The sequence below is a fragment of the Pelodiscus sinensis genome, chromosome 1 (assembly GCF_049634645.1).
Source record: "Pelodiscus sinensis isolate JC-2024 chromosome 1, ASM4963464v1, whole genome shotgun sequence".
Lineage (NCBI taxonomy): Eukaryota > Metazoa > Chordata > Testudines > Trionychidae > Pelodiscus > Pelodiscus sinensis.
The window spans coordinates 64593927-64619161 of record NC_134711.1 but is presented as its reverse complement, the minus strand read 5'-3'; the positions used below and the strand labels follow the sequence as shown (position 1 = coordinate 64619161).

The 25235-nt window shown below is 41.5% G+C and overlaps 1 protein-coding gene across 3 annotated transcripts in view; it reads left to right on the top strand.

Annotated features, from left to right (window-relative positions):
- The window catches only part of PTPRB (protein tyrosine phosphatase receptor type B), a 100900-nt gene that overhangs the window by 59655 nt on the left and 16010 nt on the right, over nucleotides 1–25235 (top strand). For all 3 annotated transcript variants that reach the window (XM_006121563.4, XM_014572792.3, XM_075931769.1), the window contains 12 exons: nucleotides 1105–1368; nucleotides 1989–2252; nucleotides 3521–3784; nucleotides 6674–6943; nucleotides 8627–8890; nucleotides 9538–9801; nucleotides 10137–10418; nucleotides 13574–13852; nucleotides 16028–16177; nucleotides 18054–18297; nucleotides 20996–21102; nucleotides 23006–23105. In XM_006121563.4, the coding sequence (XP_006121625.2) occupies nucleotides 1105–1368; nucleotides 1989–2252; nucleotides 3521–3784; nucleotides 6674–6943; nucleotides 8627–8890; nucleotides 9538–9801; nucleotides 10137–10418; nucleotides 13574–13852; nucleotides 16028–16177; nucleotides 18054–18297; nucleotides 20996–21102; nucleotides 23006–23105 (2752 nt within the window). The remainder of the gene's footprint in view (nucleotides 1–1104; nucleotides 1369–1988; nucleotides 2253–3520; nucleotides 3785–6673; nucleotides 6944–8626; nucleotides 8891–9537; nucleotides 9802–10136; nucleotides 10419–13573; nucleotides 13853–16027; nucleotides 16178–18053; nucleotides 18298–20995; nucleotides 21103–23005; nucleotides 23106–25235) is intronic.

The following is a 25235-nucleotide window of genomic DNA, read 5'->3' as shown; positions in this document are numbered from 1 at the left end:
AAAAATCTAGTAGAAATTTGACAGCTGAGATTAAAGGACAGTTTTGACTTAAGCCAGTGGTTCCCAACTTTTTGGGGCTGCCGGGCGCCTGGGGGCAGGGCCGCTCATGCGCCATGCGGCACGGGGTGGGGCCGCATGTGTGCCATGCGGCCGGGGGCGGGACCGCACATGCCCTATGTGCTTGGGGCACAAGAATGGCTTGGGCCAGCCCTGGTCACTCGGCGGGAGCACATAAATGCCCCAGCGGGCCCCATGGCGCCCGCGGGCACTGCGTTGGGGACCACTGACTTAAGCACTTTGTGCCCTTGACTATGTAAGCTGACCGATCATGTACTGCCTAATGCAACAGTGATCCAAAAACGCAAACAAAATGTTCAGATGCTTATAGAATGGAATGAAAAGTGATACTGGAAATAATAAAATGCCATCATATATATGAACCCTCACCTTTATTTCTGAAATTGTGATCTCTGAAAGGCTATATCAGGAATAGAGGGAAGCCAGAGATGGGTGCCAAAAATTATTTGAGGTATTAAACAACTTCCATCTGGAGATAAATTTAAAATATGAGGACTGTTTACCTGAGAGAGAAGAGAAGAATAAGCGGGGACAAGACAAAGATATACAAATTAACACCCTTTCTCTTAATGAAGCAATAGGGAGAGACTGAAATTGAACAGTAGCAAATTTAGAGCTTTCACACACTGCAGATTTATCCTATGAAACCCATTACTATATAATAGTGTTAAAGCAAAGAGTTTAGCAGGGTTCCAAAAAGAATTGGACTTGTATATAGATAACAAGAACAGCCAGAATTACAATAGCAAAAAATTAAAACAAACAAAACCTTCTGTTGAAAATGATCAGCCCTCATGTTTCTTGGCTTAAGCCAACTCCTGACTGATCGGAGTTAGGAAGAAATGTTCCCAATGGATAAGCTATTCAGCTGCAGGGGTTTTTGCACTTCCTTCTGAAGTAGCCACTTGACCGCTATGCTAATCTGGTGGGGCAGTGTCTGTGTTCAGTTACCTTTCTCGGGATATTCTGTGTTACTTATTCATTGTTTCAGAATCTCTCATTCTTTGCCCATTTTTTTCTTCCCAGTTCCTTCAAGTGTTCAGGGACTTACTGTCAGCAATTCAGCAAGAAGTGACTATTTAAAGGTGTCCTGGTTGCATGCCACTGGTGATTTTGATAATTATAAAGTGATCATCGAGAACAAGAATGACTTCATCCAAACAAAAGATGTTCCCAAGTATGAAAATGAATGTGTGTTCACTGAACTGATCCCAGGGAGGCAATACAGCATCACTGTTAGCACACAGAGTGGAAAATCTGTGACTAGCCAAAGGGTGAATGGCAGAACAAGTGAGTAAATACCCAGAAGAACATGGTGAGAGAGATTGTAGTGAGAGCATTTTTATTTACAGGACACAGGTAAAAAGGTAATTTTGTTTTACCATCTGATGCTGATGGCTTGACTTTTCCAACTGCTGTTGCTCTGAAGATCAAAGGAGGCAACTAGGTTACAGTGAATGTCTAAGTCAAAGATGTGCAGAAAACAAAACAAAAAAAGCCCACCCAGATTTATTTCTGTAGGGTTGTAAACTCTGAGATTAAAATATAGCATATTTAGAATCAAAGCTGTATGGTTTTGCCATATCAAGCCGTTATTTGTGTTTGCAAAGCAATGACATCACACACAGAATCTTTCACTTTCAAAGGGGTTTTTAATGTGACAGATTGGAGATAAAGAAAGAGAGTAGTTATCCATGCTGTTCTTCAGTTATTTGCTCATTTATTTTTTGTATTGTGGTAGCTCCGAGAAACCCTAGTCATGGGCCATTGTCCTAAGGTCTGTACAAAAACAGACAAAAAGATGATTTCAATAACATTTTGCATTATGTGTTTCAAGTCACGTTACTATGCAGTGGTCAGAATGATTACCTGAGGAGTTTATATGCTATTATTTTCCATTGCCTTTTCAGTGCCAGAGTCAGTGAAGGAATTGACTCTTAGTAACAGAAGCACAGAAGACCTCCAAGTTACCTGGTTAAAGGCTGAGGGGGATGTTGATCAGTATGAGATTCAGCTACTTTTCAATGATATAAAAGTCTTTCCATCCATTTTCCTTGAAAATACCATTGAGGAGTATCGGTTCACAGCTTTAACTCCTGGGCGCCTGTACAAAATTCTTGTCTTGACAATCAGTGGAGACACACAACGTGCCACTTTCATAGAAGGATTGACAGGTAAGAGTAAGCAACATTTAAAACGTGATTTGGGGCTTCTTCATTCCAGAGAGAAAAACACTGGGAGTTCAGAAAATCCAGACTGCATCACAATCTACCATGGATCCGTCTGTAAAACTGGCAGAGACATGCAAGATCTCACTGAAAGCCACATTAATACTTCAGCTAACTTCAGCTTCCCTTGATAAATAAATGTCACAATCAACCCCCAACATCTAAGTGTTGTATGGTAGTGTGACTTCCTGGTTTATTTGAGGGCCCTGAGGGTGTGTCTAGGCTACATGGCTCCGTCAACGGAGCCATGTAGATGAGTTTACTAGACATAGGAAAATGAAGTGGCGATTTTAAATAATCACCGCTTAATCTACATCAAAATGGCTGCCGCACTGTGCCAATCAGATGTTTGGTGGCACAGCAGGGCAGTCTGGACGCAGGGAAGCCTTTGTCGACCGCTCAGGTATGCCTTGTGAAATGAGGCTTACCGGAGTGGTCGACAAAGGCTTCCCTTGTCGACCGCAGCGCATCCAGACTGCCCCGCTGTGCTGCCAAACAGCTGATCGGCACAGCGCTGTGGCCATTTGGATGTAAATGAAGCGGTGATTATTTAAATCGCTGCTTCATTTTCTTATGTCTAGTAAACTCATCTACATGGCTCCGTCGATGGAGCCATGTAGTCTAGACATACCCTGGAGTGAAGAGTCCAGATTTATTTTATGCCCAGCTTTACCACTGGTTTGCTTTGTGACCTTGGTGAAATCACTCAACATCTCAATCAGCTCTTCAATTTACCCATCTGTAAAATAAGTATCTTATTACATAACTACAAATGGGTTTTGTGATATCTAAAGCATTAATGTCTATACAAAAATTGAAGATTCTCAGAAGAAAGATCCTTGTGTTATATTATCTGCAGAATATAAAGATGTCTAGACAAAGCAACTGCTTTAATTGTATTCTTTTTATTTTCCTTGTCATGGTCTCTGGACAGAAGAGGTATGGTGTTGTATATAGCTAGGGTACAATTCTGCAAACACACAAATCTGCAGCTTCACTCACAGGAGTAGTGGTACTAGTCCCAGGAGTTAAATTACACATGCATGTAAGTATTTGCAAAATCAGGCCCTTCTTGGTTACAAGAAATTAGTCTGTTTCTTCTTTTCCACTCATTCCTGATGTAGATTTCAGAATTTCATTGGCTGCAGCTGCAGACATACCAATATTTGAATGGAATGGAAATTTCTATAACAGGGTTTCCATTTTTTTCCCAGTTCCAAGTGCCGTCAAAAACATTCATGTTTCACCCAATGGGATGACAAACAGCCTGAAAGTGAATTGGAGTTCTGGAGGAGGAGATGTTGATTCTTACACAGTGACCCTGTTCCATCAAAACCATCAGCGTGATTCCCAGAATGTCTCCAAGCAGGTCTGCGAGCATACCTTCAACAAGTTAGAAGCCGGGGAGCAGTACCAGATTGTGGTACAGTCTAACAGCGGCAACCTGCACAACAGTTTAACAGCTCGCGGACGTACAAGTACGTTTCTTTATGGGAAAAGGGTGAAAAATATCATATTTTCCCATCAGACTAGTACTGTTTCATAATAGTATTTTATTATTTGTCTATATAGTGTCCCAAAGTGTCTGAGGACACTCAGGCCAGGTCTACATTAGACCTGGGAGGTCGGCTTAAGGTATGCAACTCCAGCTACATAAAATGCATACCTGGAGTTGGCTTACCTTAAGCTGAGCCTTGGCAGCATCCACACAGTGGGAGGCTGATGAGAGAAATCGCTCCCATCGGCTTCTCTTACTCCTTGCAAAAGGAGTACTGGATGCTGGCTGGCGTTTCCCTCAGCATTCGATTTATGGGGCTACAGTAGACCCACTAAAAATTGAATGTCAGAAGATCAACTTCTAGAGTGTCAATCTCAGAGGTGTAAGGAGATGGGTCCCTGTCAGAAAGAGTTAGAAGACTTGATCCTGAAAATCCACATGGTAGTAATTACACTGATGTGAACACATACGCAGGTGTCAATGGGAATTTTCATTTGAGCAACTTTACTTGTGTAAATGTTTGTGAGACTGAGCTCCCAGTCCAAACCATGCCATGGGACCTTTTATGGCACAGACCTTTCATAATACTACCTTTTATGTCTGTCTGAAATCCCAGAGAAGCCAGTGGGGCTCCACACAGAAATAAGATGTGTGCTGGCAGAGCCCGCTGTATGACTAGGGCCTCTCAGACATATACAGAACTATATAAGGTAGGAAAGAGACACAAGTCAATATCATGATTTAAATCCTCTTCCTCTCTTTGAATGTTCATGTGCTTTGTTTTAGGATTGGGCTTTTGGGGGAATAGTCTTTGGCTGATATGTTTTCTGTCATCCCATACTTGTCTGATATTTTGACAGTTTTTTGTTGCTTCTTTGCATTTTAATCATTGTTTGTTCCTTTGAAACCTGTCATGGTTTTTCACTTATCCACTCCACCCTGCCATGTACCCTCTATGCAGCATAAAGCTAAATGATTTCTTTCTCTTTTTTTAAATAACTCTCCCCTCACCATCCCTTTCTTGCTGTCCACATACCATGACTCTCTGGAAACCTACACTGCCTCTTCTCCATCCTGTACCAACCCCACCTTGGGCTGGGTACGCATTAGCATCTTTACATACTGGAGGAGAAAGGAATGTAACCTGAGGCCAAGAGATGGGTTCAAGGTGTCTCAGCCACAGACAACGACTGCTATGACAAAAGGGTGAGGATACACTATTGGAGAGTAGGCAGCCAAATCAGTACCATGGCCCCAGATTTCATATTCTATTATTTCTTCTATATGACTACATAAACAAATATTGCAACTTCTGTTAGAGCAACATTGAATAACCATGGGCTGAAGTCTACTTCATGAATTTATGCGCCATGAAGCAGAGAATGGAGGAGAGAAGGAGTCTTCAGGGTGTTGATTAAAGTTCTCTAATTCATTCCCAAAGGGCTGTCTGCCGGCTGAGGATAGTCCGAGCACAGCACACCCTCCTCACCTCTCTTCTCCAGCCACTAGGAGTCATGGGTAGTTTGTCCTTGAGCTGGCTTTCTGTCTGCTGGGGGTCTCATGCTGGGGTCTCACCCATGATGGGAAAATTCAAAATTGGGGAAATGCAGTTGGGTTCCATTCTCTTTGCACTGCTGGAGGGAAAAGAGTAGGGGGGCACAATCTTCCCTGTCATCTTCAAATAATAAATTAGTTACTTCTGTTTTCAAGGGCAGCTCATGGAAAGTAGGCTTTGTTGATCTTACAAAGGTATAAAACTGTATCAGGTAATGCGTTAGCCAGACTTCCACAATTGCGTTCAGTGCTGTATGCACTTCCCAAATGTATTTATTTTAATTTTCTATTAAAGCATGTAACTTTATATAGAGGAGCTGTAATGAGCAGAGATGTGCCTAGCAGGCAACTTTTCTAATATTGTTGGACTTTATACACAAACTATGAAAGGGGTGATGTACAGCTAAAATGTCCAGAAATGAGGACCACAACGGCTCGCATTCTATTAAGTGTCCCATGTGCTCTCCTTCTAGTTAGTCTTGCCAGAAGACCTGTACCTCCTTCAATACAGGTGTTCCCATTCAGTTTACCAGTTCCCATGTCAGCTCAGTTTAGCCACTTTTGTGAAGTAGAGGTTAATAGAAGTAACTTCAGTTCATCACTGAAGGTAGAACAAAAAAATCTGTCTCTCTAAAAATCAGTTTAATCTAATTTACAAGTTCTACAATGCCTGAACCCTAAATGTATAGTTTTTGGATGGTTCATGATGTAGCTAAGTTGATTGGATGCCCTATTGATGCATTTGCATAGATAAACATTCCTCCTTTTTTTTTTTTTTTAAGTTTAACCTTCACTCTTAATATCCAGGGTATACTATGCTTGGTTTGGGATAATTACAAGATCCCTGGATTACATTTTATCCTAAATTACTGAGGGTTTTTCTTAATCTTAACTCTGTCTGACAGTAGCTTTCATGAAGGATGCATACACCCACCCATGCATCTGTGTGTGCTGACATACTTATTTTTCATAAAAAAATCTCAGTGGGTTAGCCATGTTCGTTTACAACTTTAAAAACAATGAGTAGTCCTGTGGCACCTTAGAGAGTAACAAATAATTAGCTTCATTAACACAGATCCTGCCATTGACAGGTAACTGCTTTTGCTGTTATATATACCCTGGATTTTGTTATTTCCACTCCAACTCATCTGATAAAGTTGGTTTTTACCCATGGAAGCTCATGATCCTATATATTTGTTAGTCTATAAGCTGCCACAGGACTGCTTCTATTTTTCATAGTTAATTATGCTAATCCATAAGCATGTATTAAATGACACAGAGTTAACCTAATAATCTCTTTAATTGTTGTTCTCAGTTCCTGCCTCCGTCCAAGGATTATTTGCAGATCATGCCTACAGCAGTCATTCCTTGTTAGTGACCTGGCACAGTGCTGCAGGGGTGGCTGAAAGATATGACATCCTGCTCTTGACAGAGCAAGATATCCTTCTAAGCAACAAATCAGAGCCAGCGACTGCTAAACAGCACAGATTTGAAGATTTAATACCTGGCAAGAAGTATAAAGTAAAAATGTTGACAGTCAGCGGCGGGCTCTTCAGCACACCAGCAGTAACCGAAGGCCGAACAGGTAGTTAGAACATTTCAGCCTTATATACAGTATCTGCAGTAAGATATGGTATGAATATAATGATTCATCAAAATATCTATTTATTGAACAACCTCCGGTAGGAATCAGCCTCCTGGTATCAAATGCATCATTGTTCTGACACGCTGAATGTAAAAAAAAAAAAAAAAAAAAGAAAATTGCTTGGAAACCAGTGTAGCTTTTCCAGGTTTAGTGCATTGTACATTGAAGCAGAGAACTAAGGAATGTTGGCATAGTTAAGGAGCTCTCGGCATGTCTGTTACATAGCCACATTAACTCTTTCAGTTGTCTAGCCTTAAATTCACTTGGCTTATAGGATCCTAACCCCAGATTGAATAGAAATACACTGCAAGTGTCTCCCACTTTTTCTCAGGCAAACTTCACATTGATGTTAAAGTGAACTTTTGTGTGAGCATAGATTGTAGGATTGGGCCCCATAGGTGTTATACATATTACATAGGTATTGTTAAAAGGCACTGATAACTAGGGCTGGCTTATGAAAGAGGCTTTAGGGGTTGCAGCCACTAATGCCCTAGCATGCTGTGGATCTGCCTGGCAGAGCATAGGGAAAGCAGCTCTGTGTACTACTGCTCCTCTCTTCCCCCTTCTTGGCTGGAGCCACAAGCGTCACCACTGGCAGCACCCAATGGGAGTGACAGTGGGTGGTTCCTGAAAAGCATAGAGACATGTGCTCCTTCCTGGAAGCTGCACCAGGTACATGCCCCTGTCCCTTGCCGCATCCTGCACCCTTGCTCCTGCCCAGACCCTGCATCCTCACCTGCAGCCTGCTCCTGCATCCTTCTTCTCATCCAGACCATGCAGTCCCTCACTCAGACCACTCTAGCACTGTACTTCCTGCCCATACCCCACAGTCCCACTCCACTCCTCAGCAGTCCCATCCCACGCACTGAACCCTTCAGCTTTGGCATAGCAGGCCCCACAAAATCTACTAGCTTCAGGCCCCAGAACAGTTATTTTGGTCCTGTTATTTTATAAATTACAAAAGTTTTCATTTAATATCTGTACGTCCTTGTTTTTGTGCATTTACATTGTATGAATGTAGTTCTCAGTGGCTAAGTAGTATGACAAAGTCAGGTCAGAGGGCTGCAATAGGAAGAAAGGCAGCCCTGGGAGGGGGAAAAAAAAGTCAATTCCCTGATTAACAAGGAGTGGACAAATTAGGAGCAGCTGGCAAGGAGGTGGCTCAGGCAGATTAGGCATCAGCTGAGCCAGGGCTACCTTGGCTCAGTTAGGACCAGCTGACTCCACTTCAGGCCTTCTGGAAACTTTTAAAAGCCTCCCCTGTAGGTGGAAGGAGAGGGAAATAGAGGAGAAAGTATGTGAGAAAAACATACAGACACACTCATAGCTACAGAGTGAGAAACAGAAGGTGAGTAAGGAGCTCTAGGAGGAGAGGCTGGTTTCCCTCCCCTCTCCCCCCCCCCCCCCCCCCCCCGCCCCCCAGGGACAGACTACCAAGCTCACCTGCTTCTGAGGGAGAGGCTGACTGCCCCAACATGACAGACAGGAGGTGCAGAGTCCGATGAGGAGAAGAGGGGCCCTTGTCACAGTAGACACTTCTAATCTTAAATTGTCATTTTCCTGACATTTAGCTGAGTTACTAGAAATTCTGACACTTTCTCCTGTGTTTATCCCTGTTTCCAGTACCAGCTGCTGCCACAAATCTGAAGGTCACAGAAAACACCAATGGGCACCTATCCTTCAGCTGGACTACTTCCCAGGGAGACCTGGACTCCTATAATATCTTTCTGTACAATCCAGACAAATCCCTCCAGTACAGAATGTCCGGGGACAAGAAACTCCAGCAGTGTTCTTTCCAGAGCTTGTTGCAGGGCAGGATGTATAAAATGGTGATTGTTACTCACAGCGGAGAGCTCACAAATGAATCATCCATATTTGGAAGAACAGGTAAGAGCATGTAGCCGGATAATCCATCCCCAATTAAATCTACCTTAAGGACATCAATGAGCTAGTCTAATACCCAAAAGCTGGTACTAAAATCTAGTAAAGTTACTATAAGTATTCAAACTGTCTTTATATATCAAAGGCATTATATAAAAGGAAGTAACATTTTAAATTATGTGACAACTGTTTTCAGATAATAAATTATTGTCCTAATTTATTATCTGCAGCCGAGTGGTATCTAAGTGTTCTAATCAAGGATAGGAGCCCCATTGTGCTAAGCACTATAGAGGTATGAGATAAAAATGACAGCCCTCTACTGCAAAGTGCTTACAGCACTGATTCATGATAAGATACAAGTGGGCAATACGATTGGGGAGTGAAGATAAAGTAACAATCAGTAAAATATACAAGATTTCATGCCAGCACTAGTTGCAGATTGCCACTTGTCTAGTCATTGCTATGTTGCTCCCCACAAGCCTCCTCTAATCTCCCGCTTACACACACACACACACACACACACACACACACGGAAATTCTGAAATTGTTTCCATGTTTTTCCCCCCAGTTTATGGCCACCATCACAACCCTGTTGTAGCACAATTCTTCCCCCAAGTATTCAGCATGTGGTAACTGTATAATCTCTCTTTCAGTTCCAGCCCCCGTTGTTCATCTCAAAGGTTCCAACAGAAACATGACCGACAGGCTGTGGTTCACCTGGGGACTGGCACCAGGAGATGTGGATTATTATCAACTCAATCTTTATAACCCAAATGGCACACAGAAGGAAACATGGCGTAGGAAAGACCTAACAGAGTGGCATTTCCAGGGCCTGGTTCCTGGCAGAAAGTACACCCTGGTTGTAGTGACCCACAGTGGTGACCTGATCAATACAGCAAATGCCGAGGGAAGAACAGGTATAGAACTACAGTGGATTTTTGCCCCTAGCTGTCATAATTTACAGCAGTTTACTGATGTGGGATGGATTTGTTATGAGATAAGATTTTATTACATGAATTATTAAAGGCACAGGGAAGCACAAGTAAGACGAGCATAAATGGTATTACATTAGTGACAGGAAATAAATCAGAGTTCAACTAGTCTGTTCAGAGGCCTGTTTCTTATCAAAGTTACTTTGCAGAGACTAAAGAGAAATGAAGAAGTCTAAGACAGTGTCTGTTTTTTCTCATGTTTTTTCTCTGTGTGCAAATGTCATGAGACTTTTTGTTTTTATTTTTCTCCGTCTGTCTAGCACCCAGTCCTCCTAATGCTGTCTCATTTGCTGATGTTGCAAACACCTCCCTGTCAATCACCTGGCTGGGTCCCCCAGACTGGACGGATTACGATGACTTTGAGTTGCAATGGTTCCCGAGAGATCCCCTTACGGTCTTCAACCCATATAGCAACAGCAGATCAAAGGGACGCATCATGTATGGTCTTCGCCCAGGGAGGCTCTATAGATTCAGTGTCAGGAGCATCAGCGGGGATAGCTGGAAGACATACAGTCAATCACTGTCTGGAACTGTGAGAACAAGTAGGAACCCATTTTTATTGATCCCTTAGTGCTCATCTGGAGATGAGGCTAAAACAATGTGGCAAATGAATTAAACTTCACCCATTCCAGTTAAGCATTTATTAATTTCCTCTAGTTGACTCAAGAATGTCTGCATATGGATTCAAGTGGAAATCAGAATGTTCCTTTCTCCTGTCCTACATTAAGTATTTACAGATAGAAATAAACTCAAGCCGTAAAATTCAGATTCAGAATAAAACATTCCTGAAATTCTGGGCTATTTGGCTCCAGCTTTTGAGTTGCTATAGAATCATAGAAATATAGGATTGAAAGAGACCTCAAAAAGACATAAAGTCCAGTCCCTGTGCACGACCCAGTGAACCTAAACCATCCCTGGCATGTGTTTTCTAAACTGTTCTTAAAAATCTCCAATGATGAAGATTTCACATCCACATCCAAAGCCTATGCCAAAGCTTAACTAACCTCTGCTCTGGACTATCTCCAATTTGTCCACATCTTTCCTAAAGCACAGTGCCCAGAATTGGACACAATACTTCACAGACATGCTCTGTTGAGATGGGCATTTCATAGGTTACACAGCAAACCAGATTCACACATCAGTGACTTTTGTCTCAGCCCCTCAAGAGGACTGTGTTGTGGTTTCTATTTCTGACTATTCAATTGAATTACTAATCTTGTAATAAACTGTAGATACTAACCACTACCTAAACTTGAAAGTTATACCCTGTGTTTCTTTGCATGTTGCACCTTGAAAATATTTTAAGGGGGCAAAATAGAAACTTTTTCCCACTTGAATTCAACCTGCTAATTGGAGGAAAGTAAAAGGACAGAATAAAGATTTCAGTTGCTATGCTTCTTCCCCTTATCATACCAGGAGACTATGAAACTGCAGCACAAAGTCTTATTAGTGATAGCACCGTATAAAGGTGAAAAGGCAATAGTAAGGACATTCGTACGTACACCCCATTATCCCCTCCCCTTGGTTTTCTTCCCCAAAAGACCTGCAAAACTGCGCTGTTTGGAAAGGCATTGGGACCGGAGGATGTATAAGAGGAACCATGAAAATGCTATGCCAGGTGGGCTGGGTGGATGGATAGATAGGATATGGTCCAGACGGTACTGGGTCCTGCCATGAGTGCAGGGGACTGGACTTGATGACCTCTCGAGGTCCCTTCCAGTTCTAGTGTTCTATGATTTTATAGATAAGTATAATAGCATATATATAAACAGATATATAGATATAGATCTATAAATAAAAATTTGGTGAAGATTTGGTGAAGACACTCTTGTGTATGGGAGTGCATGTGTACATATACAGAGTATGAATCAAAATTTTAACCAGGTGCTCTGTGAATTCCCACAATGGCAATTCTTGCCTGATGTAAGTGGGTAGAAATCATAGGATCAAAGTCTAGAAGGAAAATACAAGTGATTTTTGTTCCTGCGGAGATTTGTTTTTTGTCCTTTTGTTCCTGCAGAGATTTGTTATCGGTTTGTTCTTTGCATTGATTTGATAAAAAAATAATGACGAGTCCTGTGGCACTTTTTTGTGATTACGTTTCCCTCCAGTATAAAATCTAAGATCTTAACATTTATCTTGGGTCTGTTATGGGTGTGTTCCTCAGATAAGCTCACTGCATCTCTTAGTTGAAACTGGTCTCAGGCCAAGATTTCCAGAAGAGACAGATGTGGCTTGCCCCCATCTTGAAACTTCTGAAAGGGGCTTAATTTTCAGAAAGTGCTGAGCACCTACCGTCAGGCCACTTGACGGTGCCAGAAGTTAGTTCCTATAATTATTTGTCACTTGTGAAAACTTGGCCTTTCTCCATTTAGCATCTCAAAGGATAATGGTGATTAGACCTTTTTTTTCCCCAAGTACTATCAAAGTGTATTTAGTTGGTTGGGTTTTGGCTTTTTTTTTTTTTTTTTTTTTAACATGCATCTCTAGTTTTTCACCTTGAGGGTGTGTCTAAACTACATGGCTCCGTTGACGAAGCCATGTAGATTAGTGTATTCTAAAAATGGAAACGAAGCAGCGATTTAAATAATCCCTGCTTCTTTTACATCAAAATGACTGCCGTGCTGTGCCGATCAGCTGTTTGGTGGCACAGTGCCGTAGCCTGGACGCTCCGCGGTCGACCACCCCAGTAAACCTCATTCCACGAGGCATAACAGGGTTGTTGACAAGAGAAGCCCTTGTCAACCGCAGAGCATCCAGACTACTGCGCTATGTCGCCAAACAGCTGATCGGCACAGCGTGGCAAACATTTTGAAGTAAATGAAGCGGCGATTATTGAAATTGCCGCTTCATTTCCCTATGTCTAGAAACCTCATTTACATGGCTCCATCAACGGAGACATGTAGTCTAGACATACCCTGAGAGTTAGAGTTTGACAAAGGTGCCTTTATTCAATTTCATTTTTGCGCTGTCAAAGTGGGTTCCTTTAATTAGAACTTTTTAAAAATTATCTTATAATATTTAATAACCTTGTATTTGTGCTTCAAGGAGCTGCGAGATAATTTGCTAATTCCTGCTATCTTACCTCCCTCTTTTGTATTGTACAGTACTTTGGTTCTTAAACTTTAATTTATTTCTTTGGATAGTTGCAGAAAATAAAGTTGAAAGGAAAAATAGAAGTTTATAAATAGAAGGATAGAGATTTGTGCTTTTCATTGTTGTGTGTATGTGTGCTATATGATATGAACATTTTCTTGTAAAAGGTATGCATTTCAATTAAGCAGTATGATGAGATTTTTTAAACTAGAGTTAAACTCCAAGTGTACCATAGTTCTATTAATATGTTGGATTCCTATTGCTGCACCTTCCTTAAGAAAATTTCCAAAGCTGCTTTTTTTTTTTTTTTTTTTTTTTTTTAACAGTTACTAAGAGTCACAGGTTCTTTTGAAGGTCAATGGCATTAATTCAGTTTTGTACATGGTTAAAATAAGTAAAAAATGAGGTCAAGTGACTTGCCTAAAACCTTTCAGCAGTGTGGCAGAGCTAGGAATCCTGACTCTTAGTTCCTTTGCTCTAATTAAGTTATTAATTTAGAGTGCTGAGAATGATGCTCAAGCCATAGGATGAGCACAAAATGTTTAATGCATGTTCTCTGTTACATTACACTTCAACTTTTCAATCTCTCCTTCATCTTTAGAACCAGACAAGATACAAAACCTTCACTGCCGGCCACAAAACTCTACTGCCATTGCATGTTCCTGGACCCCACCTGATTCTGACTTCGATGGATATAGCATTGAATGCAAAAAAATGGACACTGGAGAAGTTGAGTTTTCTAAAAGGCTAGAGAAAGAAAGATCTTTGCAAAACATCATGATGCTAGTACCCCACAAGAGGTACTTGGTATCCATCAAAGTGCACTCTGGAGACATGACTAGTGAGGTAGTTGAAGACAGCACCATTACCATGATAGATCGTAAGTCCTTGATATAACGAATACATAGATACAATGGAATGGAGGGAGAAGGTGGTGAACCTGTGCCAAGCATGGCAGAGTTAGTTAAAACATTATTTAAAGAAAAAGAGATAATATCTAGAAAAGGACAGAGGCAGAATAGAAAGAAACAGTGGAGTATACTGGAAGGAAAAAGGTAAGAGATTATTCAGCAACACACAGCTTCCTATATTCCTAACACACTTTTGCCACAGAAAAACTGTCATGGCTTCTGGGTGTATACGAGATCTCTGGGAATATTTTGAAGAGATTTGTTCCCTGGGTATAAAAGGAAAATGTGTCAAGTGTAAACAGTGCAAGACAAAAACACAGGACCTAGCTGCAAGAATGAAACATCATAAGGAAAATTGATTATTGTGGATATGTCTGAAGACCAATGTGGATCAATTTTGCAATGAATCATTCTTCAAGACACTCTCTATGCCTTTTTGCTATAAGTGTGATTTAATAAGTAAATTCTAAGCTTTTTGCTTGTATGTTGCTAGAAAAAAAAACTATGCTAATCCTTATGGCTTGTTTAATTAGTTAACTAAGTTTAGAATCTAGCGCCCAAGAATATAGTACAGAAAGCTGCAGAGAGAGAAATCTAGAGTTGCCAGTTGCCACTGGGTGTCATTTTCTTATTTTACGTTATGTAATACATGCCTCTTATTTTGGAACATCATAGTCACAGACATATAATGGCAGTGCCATAAATCTACTTCCTGTTTTAATTCAGCATAACTCAGCTTTCCTAAAGAAGGCCCAACTTATATACTTGTTTCCAATAGGACTGTGTCTAGACTGCAGGCTTCTTTTGAGAGAACCTTTTTTCAGAAGAGATCTTCTGAAAAAACGTCTTCCGAAAGCGAGTGTCCACACACCAAAGCGTATCGAAAAAGCGATCTGCTTTTTTGAAAGATAGTGTGCACACTGAATGGACGCTCTCTCGCATGTAAGCTGTGATTGCTATGAAAGGAATGGCCACTAGGGCACCTGTGCTTTTTCCTCTTTCCTCTTCTTTCAAAAGAACTCCCTCTTCCCCGTCCACACACACCTTTTTCCGAAAGAGCTCTTCTTCCTCATTAAAAAGAGGATTACCAACGCTGGAAAAAACCCTCTGTTCTTTCAGTTTACTTTCGGAAGAATGCAATTGGAGTGTGGACGTAACTCAGGTTTTGTCAGAAAAACAGCCATTTTTCTGTACTGTAGACATACCCTAGGGCTTACTCCAAAATTAAATGCACTCTAAGCACAGTCAGTCAGCTAGCTTTTTTGGTAACTTGGAATCAGATCTGCATCAAAATGACAGTGGGAGTGGGGAAGATGAGAGCTTGTTGTGGAAGTTTTAAGGACACTGTACATTTAGTGTTGTAAGGACCTGTCTGTTAGAATTAATACAATTTGAATTTTTTTAAAAAAAAGCATTTAAGGACAGCTGTCAGCTGGCAACTGAGGAGACTGCTGCAGTTGCAAATGTGAAACATTTAAGATTTAGTTTAATAAAATATAAGTGGTATTGGGTTTATGTGTGTATGATTTAGTTCTTACCATTCCTAATGTACTGCTGCTATATCTGCAGCTTGACACAGATAATGAGTATTATGTTCTATTTCCTAAATTAATAAACATCAAATTAGCTAAACAAAATAGATGTAAAATGCTGTAGTGAGCTGTAAATTAACACATTTTAGTGATCAGATATACAACACTCTGCAGAAATATGAAGTATCAGTGGGAAAAAATGATTTAAATCAATGATTTTTGTTTTGGTGATTTAAATCAGTTATTTAAATTGCTTTGATTTAAATCAGGATTTGATCATCTGGTCTTGTTGGTTAGTCAGCAGCCTTTTAACCATCCTGTTGTGTCACAGCAGCCCCCAAAATGTGTGACTAAAATGGGGAATCACCTGTGTTTAGTTGAATGCTGTGGCATATTATAAAGCATCTAAAGCTTGCTTTAGTTTAAAGGATGCTTTCTCACTATATAATGTGTATTATAAAATGTTGTGACCGCAAAGAGCATAATATGGAAGACATTGGGTTTAAATGGATGAGTTTTATTGAGATTTGCATTTCACTTGCTGTTCTCATGTAATTGAATATATAGATGGTGATGTTCTTTATTTCCCATTCCCTCTCTCTTCTTTCCCAGGTCCTCCTCCTCCACCTCCCCACATCCGAGTGAACAAAAAGGATGCACTCATTACTAAATCTTCCATCAATTTTACTTTCAACTGCAGCTGGTTTAGTGACACCAATGGAGCTGTGAAATACTTCACTGTGGTTGTGAGAGAGGCCGATAGTAAGTTTTCATGAATTCATGGGTTTCTTTCTGTAACCCGTAATAGCATGGGGAGTGTTTGTGCTCACCGACTGGCTGGACATCAGAAGAGGTATCTGAATCTGCTTCTGCATCCAAGCCAACGAATCTGGTCCTTTATCTCAGCAGGGAGAGGGTTTTTAGATCCAGAGATCGAGTCCCCACTGGCACCAATGTTAAGGGCAGAGTTGTACTTTATTCTTTGGGATTTTACTGTACACATGTTTGGATTGTTTCCTTAGAGACAAGACGAGCAAACTGAAACAAATGTCTTGGAGTACAGAAATGGGACAAATTGTCTTATGCACTGATTCAATAATGCAGCTCAGGCAGTCACTTCAAGCAGTTAGCTTCCGTTTCTATGGGCCTCAGACTTCCCTGATGAGCCCTTATTAGAAAACAAAGGTAGCTTACAGACTGAATAAAATGAATCAGATGTTGTTTATTTCATGAGGTAAATCGCTCTCATGAACACAAGTGTAAACTGAAGCAGAAAATATCCCCATTTAGTGCAAATATTATTTCTTCTTGTCTTACCCTACACATAGGAAGGGAGGCCTTGCCGTTAAAGCCCTGAACTAGGATTCAGGAAATGTGAGTTTAATTGCTGGCTTTGCCACAAGCTCTCTTTGTGACCTTGTGCAAATCATTTCATCATTCTGTACCTCTGGCAGAGCAGGGACTAGTTCTCACTATCTATTTGTACAGTGCCTAGCATGGCTGACCCTCTTGGGCACTATCATAAATAATACAAAATTGAGATTCATTTCTGGGGGCTAAAGCATCATTTCCTATTGCAACTTTTCTCTGCACCAGCTGGCTACATTTTTCACACAACCTTCTCAGGGCATCAGGTCCTATCCGTTCTAGAATGGAATCTGAAAGAGCTATATCAAATGCCCTGAGTTATCTAGCCAGGCAAGCCAGCCTCAAACCAAAAGTGTCCCCATCCATTAATTTGCGGGTTCAAATAGGAGACAATGTGTCTGGAACACCCTGAGCTAGACTAAGTGCAAAAATTACTAAGAGTATGTCTATATTGGAGCTAGAGGTGCGATTCCTAGCTTACCATACTAAAAAGTGGTGGTTCTGGCACCCTACGTACATACTTGGGCATCTAGTCCATACCCATGCAGCCATGGCTGTGCTCTTGTTTGTAGCATACTGTAGATCTATCAGAGCAGGCATGGGAATGCCTACCCCAGCTGAGAGTTACACCTTCCACTCCAGTATAGATATACCTTAAGACTTATTTGAAGCATTTGTGCCACAAGGCAACAGTATGTGGATCATCACTCAAGGTATTTGAGTCTAGTAGAGGTCTCTGTAAAGAGGTTGGCTTTCATTGCTTTAACAGTTTTGAATACAGTACAGTGCAGTCTTCATCAGACTATAGGAAGTTTTTTGAACCACGGCACCAGTTTGCTTTGAAACACACAACTTCCTGTCGGTCGGAGTTTCATATTTGCTGTGTTCTGCTGCTTCTCCTGGGGAACAGATTACCACACCAGACCAACAGTAGTTTGTAAAGATAACATAGCTACTAATGACCATTGCGGTTACAGTTAATAGTAACAGTTCATATATAGTGTGTTTCTTCTGGAGACCTTCTAGTGCATTACATAATAAGGTAACTTGGCAGATGGCAAAACGGAGGCTTAGAAGAACGTGACTTGCCTACGGTCATACAGCAGTTTAGGATGAGGGCTGGGAACAGATCCCAGGTAACTTAGCTCCGAGTCCCATGCCCCATTCACTAGATCATGCAATCTCTCAAAGTGTAGAAGTTTCTCAAGTGGTAATGCCTTGGTCTTAAATGGTATAGCTGTGGCATATGATAGGCAATTTTTTTCTCCAGGCAGTGAAGAGCTGAAGCCGGATCAGCAGCACCCATTACCTTCCTATTTGGAATACAAGCACAACAATACCATACGTGTCTATCAGACAAACTATTTTGCAAGCAAATGTGCTGAAAACCTTGACAGCAACTATAAGAGCTTTGACATTAAGCTTGGAGCTGAGATGGAAAGTCTGGGAGGAAAATGTGATCCAAATGAGCAGAAATTCTGTGACGGGCCATTAAAACCCAGGACTGCCTACAGGTTAGATTTATTGTGCTCAGTGTGCTGTGTGTGAAATGTGCTGTGTTATTAGGCACTATGCTATCTAGATGCCTGATGCGCTTGAGCTGCTGTAGATTAATAACCTGTGTTACATGGTATTCTGTGTGTTGTATTGTGCAATTTATAAAACTTTTCTTCCTGCCCTGTCTTTTAGGTAATATGTGAACAGTTCCTTCACCAGCCTGGGAATCATACAATTTGTTATGTGCAACACTCTGTGCAGTGAAAGGGCCTATTTATGCCTTTTACTTTAATGGGGAACTTTCCTATCGTTGCTGATTTCTCCAGGGAGCGAGTTAAGGGCTGGATCAGGAGCTAAGTTAGGAGAGCAGTTGAGACAGCTTAAAAGGAAGGAGGGAAGTGCAAAGGTGGCTTTGTGCTTCTCTAATTCTGTGGACAGGCTGTACCAGGCCAATCTGCTGTACCAGAGCAATCCAAAGGCTATTCTATCTTGTGCCAGCTTCTAATAGACTCAGGAAGCTTTTACAGATGACTCAAGGCAAAGAGAAACTTCAGCCACAGTCAGGCATGGCTACTAAAACACCTATATACCCCCTATTGAGTCCTCTACATTGTCCTGAACCTCCAAGGACTATATCCAATTACTTTAAGGCCATTTTGTGCCTTGGGAATGGCAGAAAGCAGCTGAAGCATGACCCACCATCTAAGCCTTAGAATTCACCAAACAGTAGAGTATTTGAAGTAATATCCCCATACAATTATGACTTGTATTTCAGATAAACAGGATATCATATGTTTATTTAGAAGCTGCAGCTTCACACTAAATGTAATTACTTTTCCCTGCAGCAATAAGTCAAGCTTAGCTACTATGTGTAGGCTATTAAAAACATGATGGGACAGTGGTACATTTGAAGTGAAAGCAATTTTCAAGTGGGCTCTAGTTGGGTTCAGTGGAAATTATGCCCACTTATCCCTACTCAGAATGAGGCCTGTGGAGAGTAAAGATTTCTACTTCATAACTTCTTTGATTCTAAATTCTATCAGCTGGCCAGCAGGAACTGCCTCCACAGGTTATCAAAGCCACAATGTCAGTTGAGTGAATAGATCAATAAACCATTCACAGACACTCATTTTAGCTTTTTAATGAATTTGGTTGGACTTCATTTAAGCTCCTTTTGCTTTCTGTGAATGCTCTTAGAAATGAGTTTGCTATAAAAGGAAAATTCATGGAATTAAACAGTGAATACTTGCAGAATTTTCAGCCTTGTTCTTTGTATCTGTATTAGAAACCTGCTTAAGAACTACATTCATTCAGTTGAAGAATAGAAACATACTATGTGATCAATGAAATTAATATGTTCATGTGAAAGATTTGTTGATTAATTTTCAGTGACAAACTTTTAGTAATCAGGAGCCATTCATCAGACAATTTGTGACAATAGCAAAGATCTAAATCCAAGAACAATACCACTCAAAGAGATTTGTTTTTCCAGCTCATGAAACTACTTTCATGAGTTCTGATAGCCTGAGGTAATAAAGTCCTGATCCTGAAAACACTTACACACAGAAGTAGTCCAGGACTAATATCAGGAGAGGTAGACTATAAATAGGTCCAGAATATGACTGTTCACATGCAAAGGTATATGTAGGATCAGGAGCATAGAATGTAATCCAGATCTAAGACCCCATATCATAGTATTTAGGACAGTTATCATAGTCACAGGTCAGCTAGTCAGCAGGGTGTTCGTTTTGTTTTTGGCTTACGGTACTGCAGTCCTATGTCAAGAACACACTGGAATATATTAGCCTTCCTGCTGATCACACAGTTAGACAAGAAATGTTTTTTTCACTCAAGTTTAGTATGTTATCTCATCTGGTATGTAGTCCTTCTTTCACTTTTCCCACATACTGTTGAACAACAGGTAGATACCGATACATGGATTGAACTTCTAAGGTGCTAAAAATATAAGTACAGGCAGTCCCCGGGTTACGTACAAGATAGGGACTGTAGGTTTGTTCTTAAGTTGAATTTGTATGTAAGTCGGAACTGGTACATATTGTAGGGGAAACTCTAGCCAAACATTTCTCCAGAGCTCAGTTTTATTCTCCCACACCTCACTTCCCTCAGTCCTTTATTCTCAAGCTGAGGTGTCTGCTGAGAAAAGCCACTCCGTGTCTCCCTGGTCTGCTGGGAGGAAGCAGCTAGTGCGGGGTTGCCTCACCCCGTTTGTAAGTAGGGATCCGATGTAAGTCGGATCCATGTAACCCGGGGACTGCCTGTATAACAATAATAGTGCAGGCTGAAGCTCTCTGGTCTGGCACTTTCTGGTCCAGCAACATCCATGGTTCGGCATGATTTTAGTTAGTTGGATGTCCACTTATCATGGGTGTGGCCAAGTTTCCTGCATAAAGTTTGTTTACAGCCATCAGTCCTGGTTCTGTGTTCCGTGCTGTTATTTAATTCTAACTGACTCCTAATTTTTTTTGAAGAGCCCAGTAAGCAGTGGAAATGTTCGTAATGCTGCTAGACAATACTGATCTGTGGTTTGGCAAATTCTCTGGTCAGGTCCTGGGGGAGCCTTCAGTTAAAAGGTGCAAGAAATGTACATAGTAAATGTCTGAAAACCCTGTTTTGTCATTTTGCTATTTTTGTGTAAACCTTTCCTATTTAATACCAACTCCCAAACAGATCTAATAAACCTTTCTGCTTTTCCAGGATCAGTATACGAGCTTTTACCCAGCTCTTTGGTGAAGACCTGCGGGAATTCACTGAGCCACTCTTTTCTGATACCTTTTTCTCTTTACCAATCACTACTGAGTCAGGTTAGTCTCTCCTTTCTTCTCTACTAACTTTACCAGCTACATGTGTATCATGCCCATTAGTGTTGGAGTGGATAGGAGAGAGCAGCAAGGACCTTATTGCTGAACTGAATGTTTGGTATTTAGCACTGTAGCTGTAACACTTCCCCTTCTATCTGTGATTTCCTTCAGAAATACAAAACTTCCTACAAATTCTCTAAGCATTCACTTTAAAAGGGACCAACACAGAGAGAGAGTTGTAACACCAACAGGCAGGACTGAACCTGGAACCTCTGGAGCTTAGAGCATGAACCTTTACCGCTTGAGCCAAAAGCCAGCTGGCTCTCAGCTAAGGCTGTAGAGAAAACTCATTCTCTCTCTCTGTGTAAGTGACCTAAATGCCACTACATGGGACAGTACACCATCTCCAGTAGGTGTGTGGGTTACATACTTCCCCTAACTGAGGAAGCACATCTCAAACTTCAGCGACATCCCAGTTTAAATCCCAGACAAGCCCCACTTGTAATGACAACAGGCAGAATCAAATCCTGGGACCTCTGGAGCCTAGTGCAAGAACCTTTACTGCATGAGCTAAAAGCCTCCTGGCTCTTAGCTAAGGGTGTAGAGCAGTGGTCTCCAACCTTTTTACACCCAAGATCACTTTTTAAGTCTCAGAACAGGCGAAGATCTACTGCCCCGCCCCTTCCTTGAAGCCCCGCCTACATTACATGAGGAAATCTAATGTAAATGTACTGCGCAGGTGCGCAGTTCAGAGAGGGCTCAAGAGCTACTCTTAGAGCCCCTGAGATCTACCGGTAGATCGCGATCTACTGGTTGGTGACCACGGGTGTAGAGCAAACTCGTTCTCTCTCTCTGGAAGTGGTCTCAGTGCCACTACATGCAATAGTGAACCACACTCAGTAGGGGTGTGGGTTACAAAAGCAAGGACTGCACAGTCCTCTTCGGGATAGAAATAATACATAGGGCTTGGTTCTTCATCGACTTTCTGCCACTTGTACTGCTCAAAGTGGACAGAAATGGCCAGTGGAAATTTACCTTGGTGCAGGAGAGCTCTCTTCTGGAGTGAATCAGGCAGAAATGGCATAATTCCTTCCAGCCTCAGCTATTCCATGTGCCCATGGTGTAGGGGAGACATCGGAGGTGGAGGGAGGGGAGTATGGTGGAATTATGTTGATCCTTTCATGGTGCAGTGTCCCCGAGTGACTTCATGCCAGTGACATGAATTAGACCTGCCCCTCAGCAACTCTAACTTATGGTATCCCAGCACAGGATCAGGGAGCTACAACCAGTTCCCGATGGTCCCTTGTTTTAGCTGTAATAGGCCAATGAGCCTGTAGGTTATACGTTCCTTGGGAAGGGATTGTCACTTGATAACACATTACGCAGCGGAGCTGGAGTCCCTAACTCTCCCATCACTTCTGCAATACAATCAGTAATAACACAGTCACTTGCATACAAGGATCTTAATATACTTTCCAAAAACTGATTAAGCTCAAAATCCCCTTGAATCCAGGTGAGAGTTACCTTTTGTATGAGAAACTGAAATAGTTATGTTGCCCCATATAAATGGTCTCAAAATGGGATTGAAACAGTGGTTTATCCTAGACTCAATTTGAAAAATCCAGTGAACTACTGAAACCTGGGGAAGACATCTGAACTCTTGAAAAATCTGGCTGTTTCTTTTCCTCCCTGATTCTATAGAAGGAGAGAACTTTTGTCTCTTCTACCTGTTTCTTGTCTGCCTGATATATGGTGCAAGATCTTGAAAAAGCAAAGAAATAATACCAAAGCTCAGTCGTCCAAATATATATGCAGTTAAAGTTCCTTTGTGTTTATTTCAGTGTCTTTAGCTGATAGCATGGTGTATATCTAATTACTTTGCTCTCTGTGTGTGTATCTTTCTTAGAGTCCATGTTTGGAGTTATAGAAGGCATGAGTGCTGGTTTGTTTCTCATTGTGATGCTGGTAGCTGTCACTGCTTTATTCTTCTATAGACAAAAAGTTAGGTAAGTAGAAACTCCCTCTTTTTGTTGCTAAAGGTCAGATGAAATTAGATATGATTTTCCATCTGAGACTCTGAGGAAGATGTAAAATTGGATGAAAACATTAAATTATATTTAGGAAAACAAAACCCTAATTCCATCTTTCCCACCATTTGTACAAATTGCATATTGAACTAAAAAGCCCTATATTGTTCTTGATTAAGGATCAGAATTTCCACTGATTAATGGGAATTGCAAGACCAAGGCTGCAATAGGACCTTTGGTTCTTAGTAGAGCTTGTCAACAAATTTTCAATTGAAGCAATTTTTTGTCAGAAAATAAGGCTTCGTTAATACCTCTGATGGTTGGAAACCTTCTAATTTTCAACCTGAGTTAGTTCATGACAAGTAAACACCAGAAAGGGAGAAGAGCTATATAGCTAATGGACTAAGTTGACACAATAAAAGATGGATGTACACAAGCCATGAATAGTGTAATGAGCACAGGGTGAATTCCACAACCTCCCCAGATCTAGTCAGAGTGCTAACGCTGACTTCTGATTTGACCCTTCACAAGTCTGAACTGCCCTGATTTTCAGAGGTCTGAGCATGAAGCACTCTGCACTTCTGAAAAGTGTGTCAGTAACCTGTTGTGCCAGCTGCACATGGAACTAGTGATACTACCTGTCTCACAGGGTGTGACGGCGCGTTGGGGGTTCCCCGTCTCCTGCACCCCGAAATGGCACAAACAGACTCCACCAGCCAGTGGAATTGAGGATGGTTTATTGCTCCTCCAGGATACAGCACAGCACAGATGTAATCTGGTTACAGGAACTGGGGCTAAGAGGCCTCAGTGCCCCCCCTTGAGATGGGGGAGTCCCAGCCCCCCTCCCCAGCTCCTTCTCCCCTGCTTTCCAGACAGGAACTAACTCTACCTCTCCCAGCCCTGCCCCCAGCCAGGGCAGCCTTCCACCTCCCTTTGTTTCTCCCCATGGGGGGTAGGCTGGTTCAAACTGTATGGTACCTTTGCATAATAAGGTTTTCCCTGATGGGTCTTGCTCCAGACAGCAGAGGTCACCACAGCCCAGCAAGTACCCCCACTACGTCACACAGGGGTGTTCTGCAGATCCGTTGTTTAGGCCTTACCCTGCCTATACGGCTGGTTGGGGGGAAAAAAGGTTCCACATCTCCAGAAATGTTGAGGTTTTGAAATTTATTTGAATTCAATGTTGGAACAAAACTGAGACCTTTCTAGAATATTCAAGAGAAGAAAAAACTCAACAGCAAGATTCAGACCAGAGACTTGAGTGCCCTAGTCATCAGTTTATTGGTTATACTGGGTGTCATGATTATGAGGGTTAGCCAGCAGCCTGGGGATTAAGGGGTTAACTACACCTAGCCAGGTGGAGTGACCAATAGGAAAGTAGGCGGGACTTTTCAAACTGGGACAAAGGAATTTGGGTTTTTTTCTTTTGTCCTTTTGTCTCTCTGGGGGAGTTCTCTGCAGCTACAGAGAGGGACAAGCATGTCTCTCTCTCTCTTTCCAAGACACCATTCTTCATTTTCTGTAAGTAGGGTAAAGTTTAGGTAGTTTCATTAGGTTTTATTGTTTTAAGGATTGGGTATGGGATCTGAGATCTGGCACTGCTTAAAAGATGTTTTGGCTTTTCTTTGTAACTAAGTTCTAGGCCCATGGAGTTTCTCCATGAGTATATTTTGTTACCTTCCTCTCTAGTCATTATACTTGCAACCGGAATATTGTTGTAATAATAAAAGTTATTTCTTTTCTTTTTATTAACCTGGCAGTGGTTAATGGTGTGCCCTGATTTTTGTTTTAGGGGTAAGATTTCCCAAATGATCTTTCCCCTGATTTCTTTATCAACATTTGGGTGGTGGCAGCGGAAGTTTTATTCCCAAGATCTAGGGTTTTAAGATCTTGGGGGGAAATTTTATACCAAAGCCTGGTAGATAAGGCTTTGGGGTACACTTGCTGGCCCCCACTTCTGCATTTATCATGCCAGAGTGGGGAAGGAGCCATGACACTGGGATAGGCGTTTCTCTCTCACACACACACACACACACACACACACACACACACACACACACACACACACACACACACACGAAATTCCCTCCAAGACCTGAGAAATCTTCA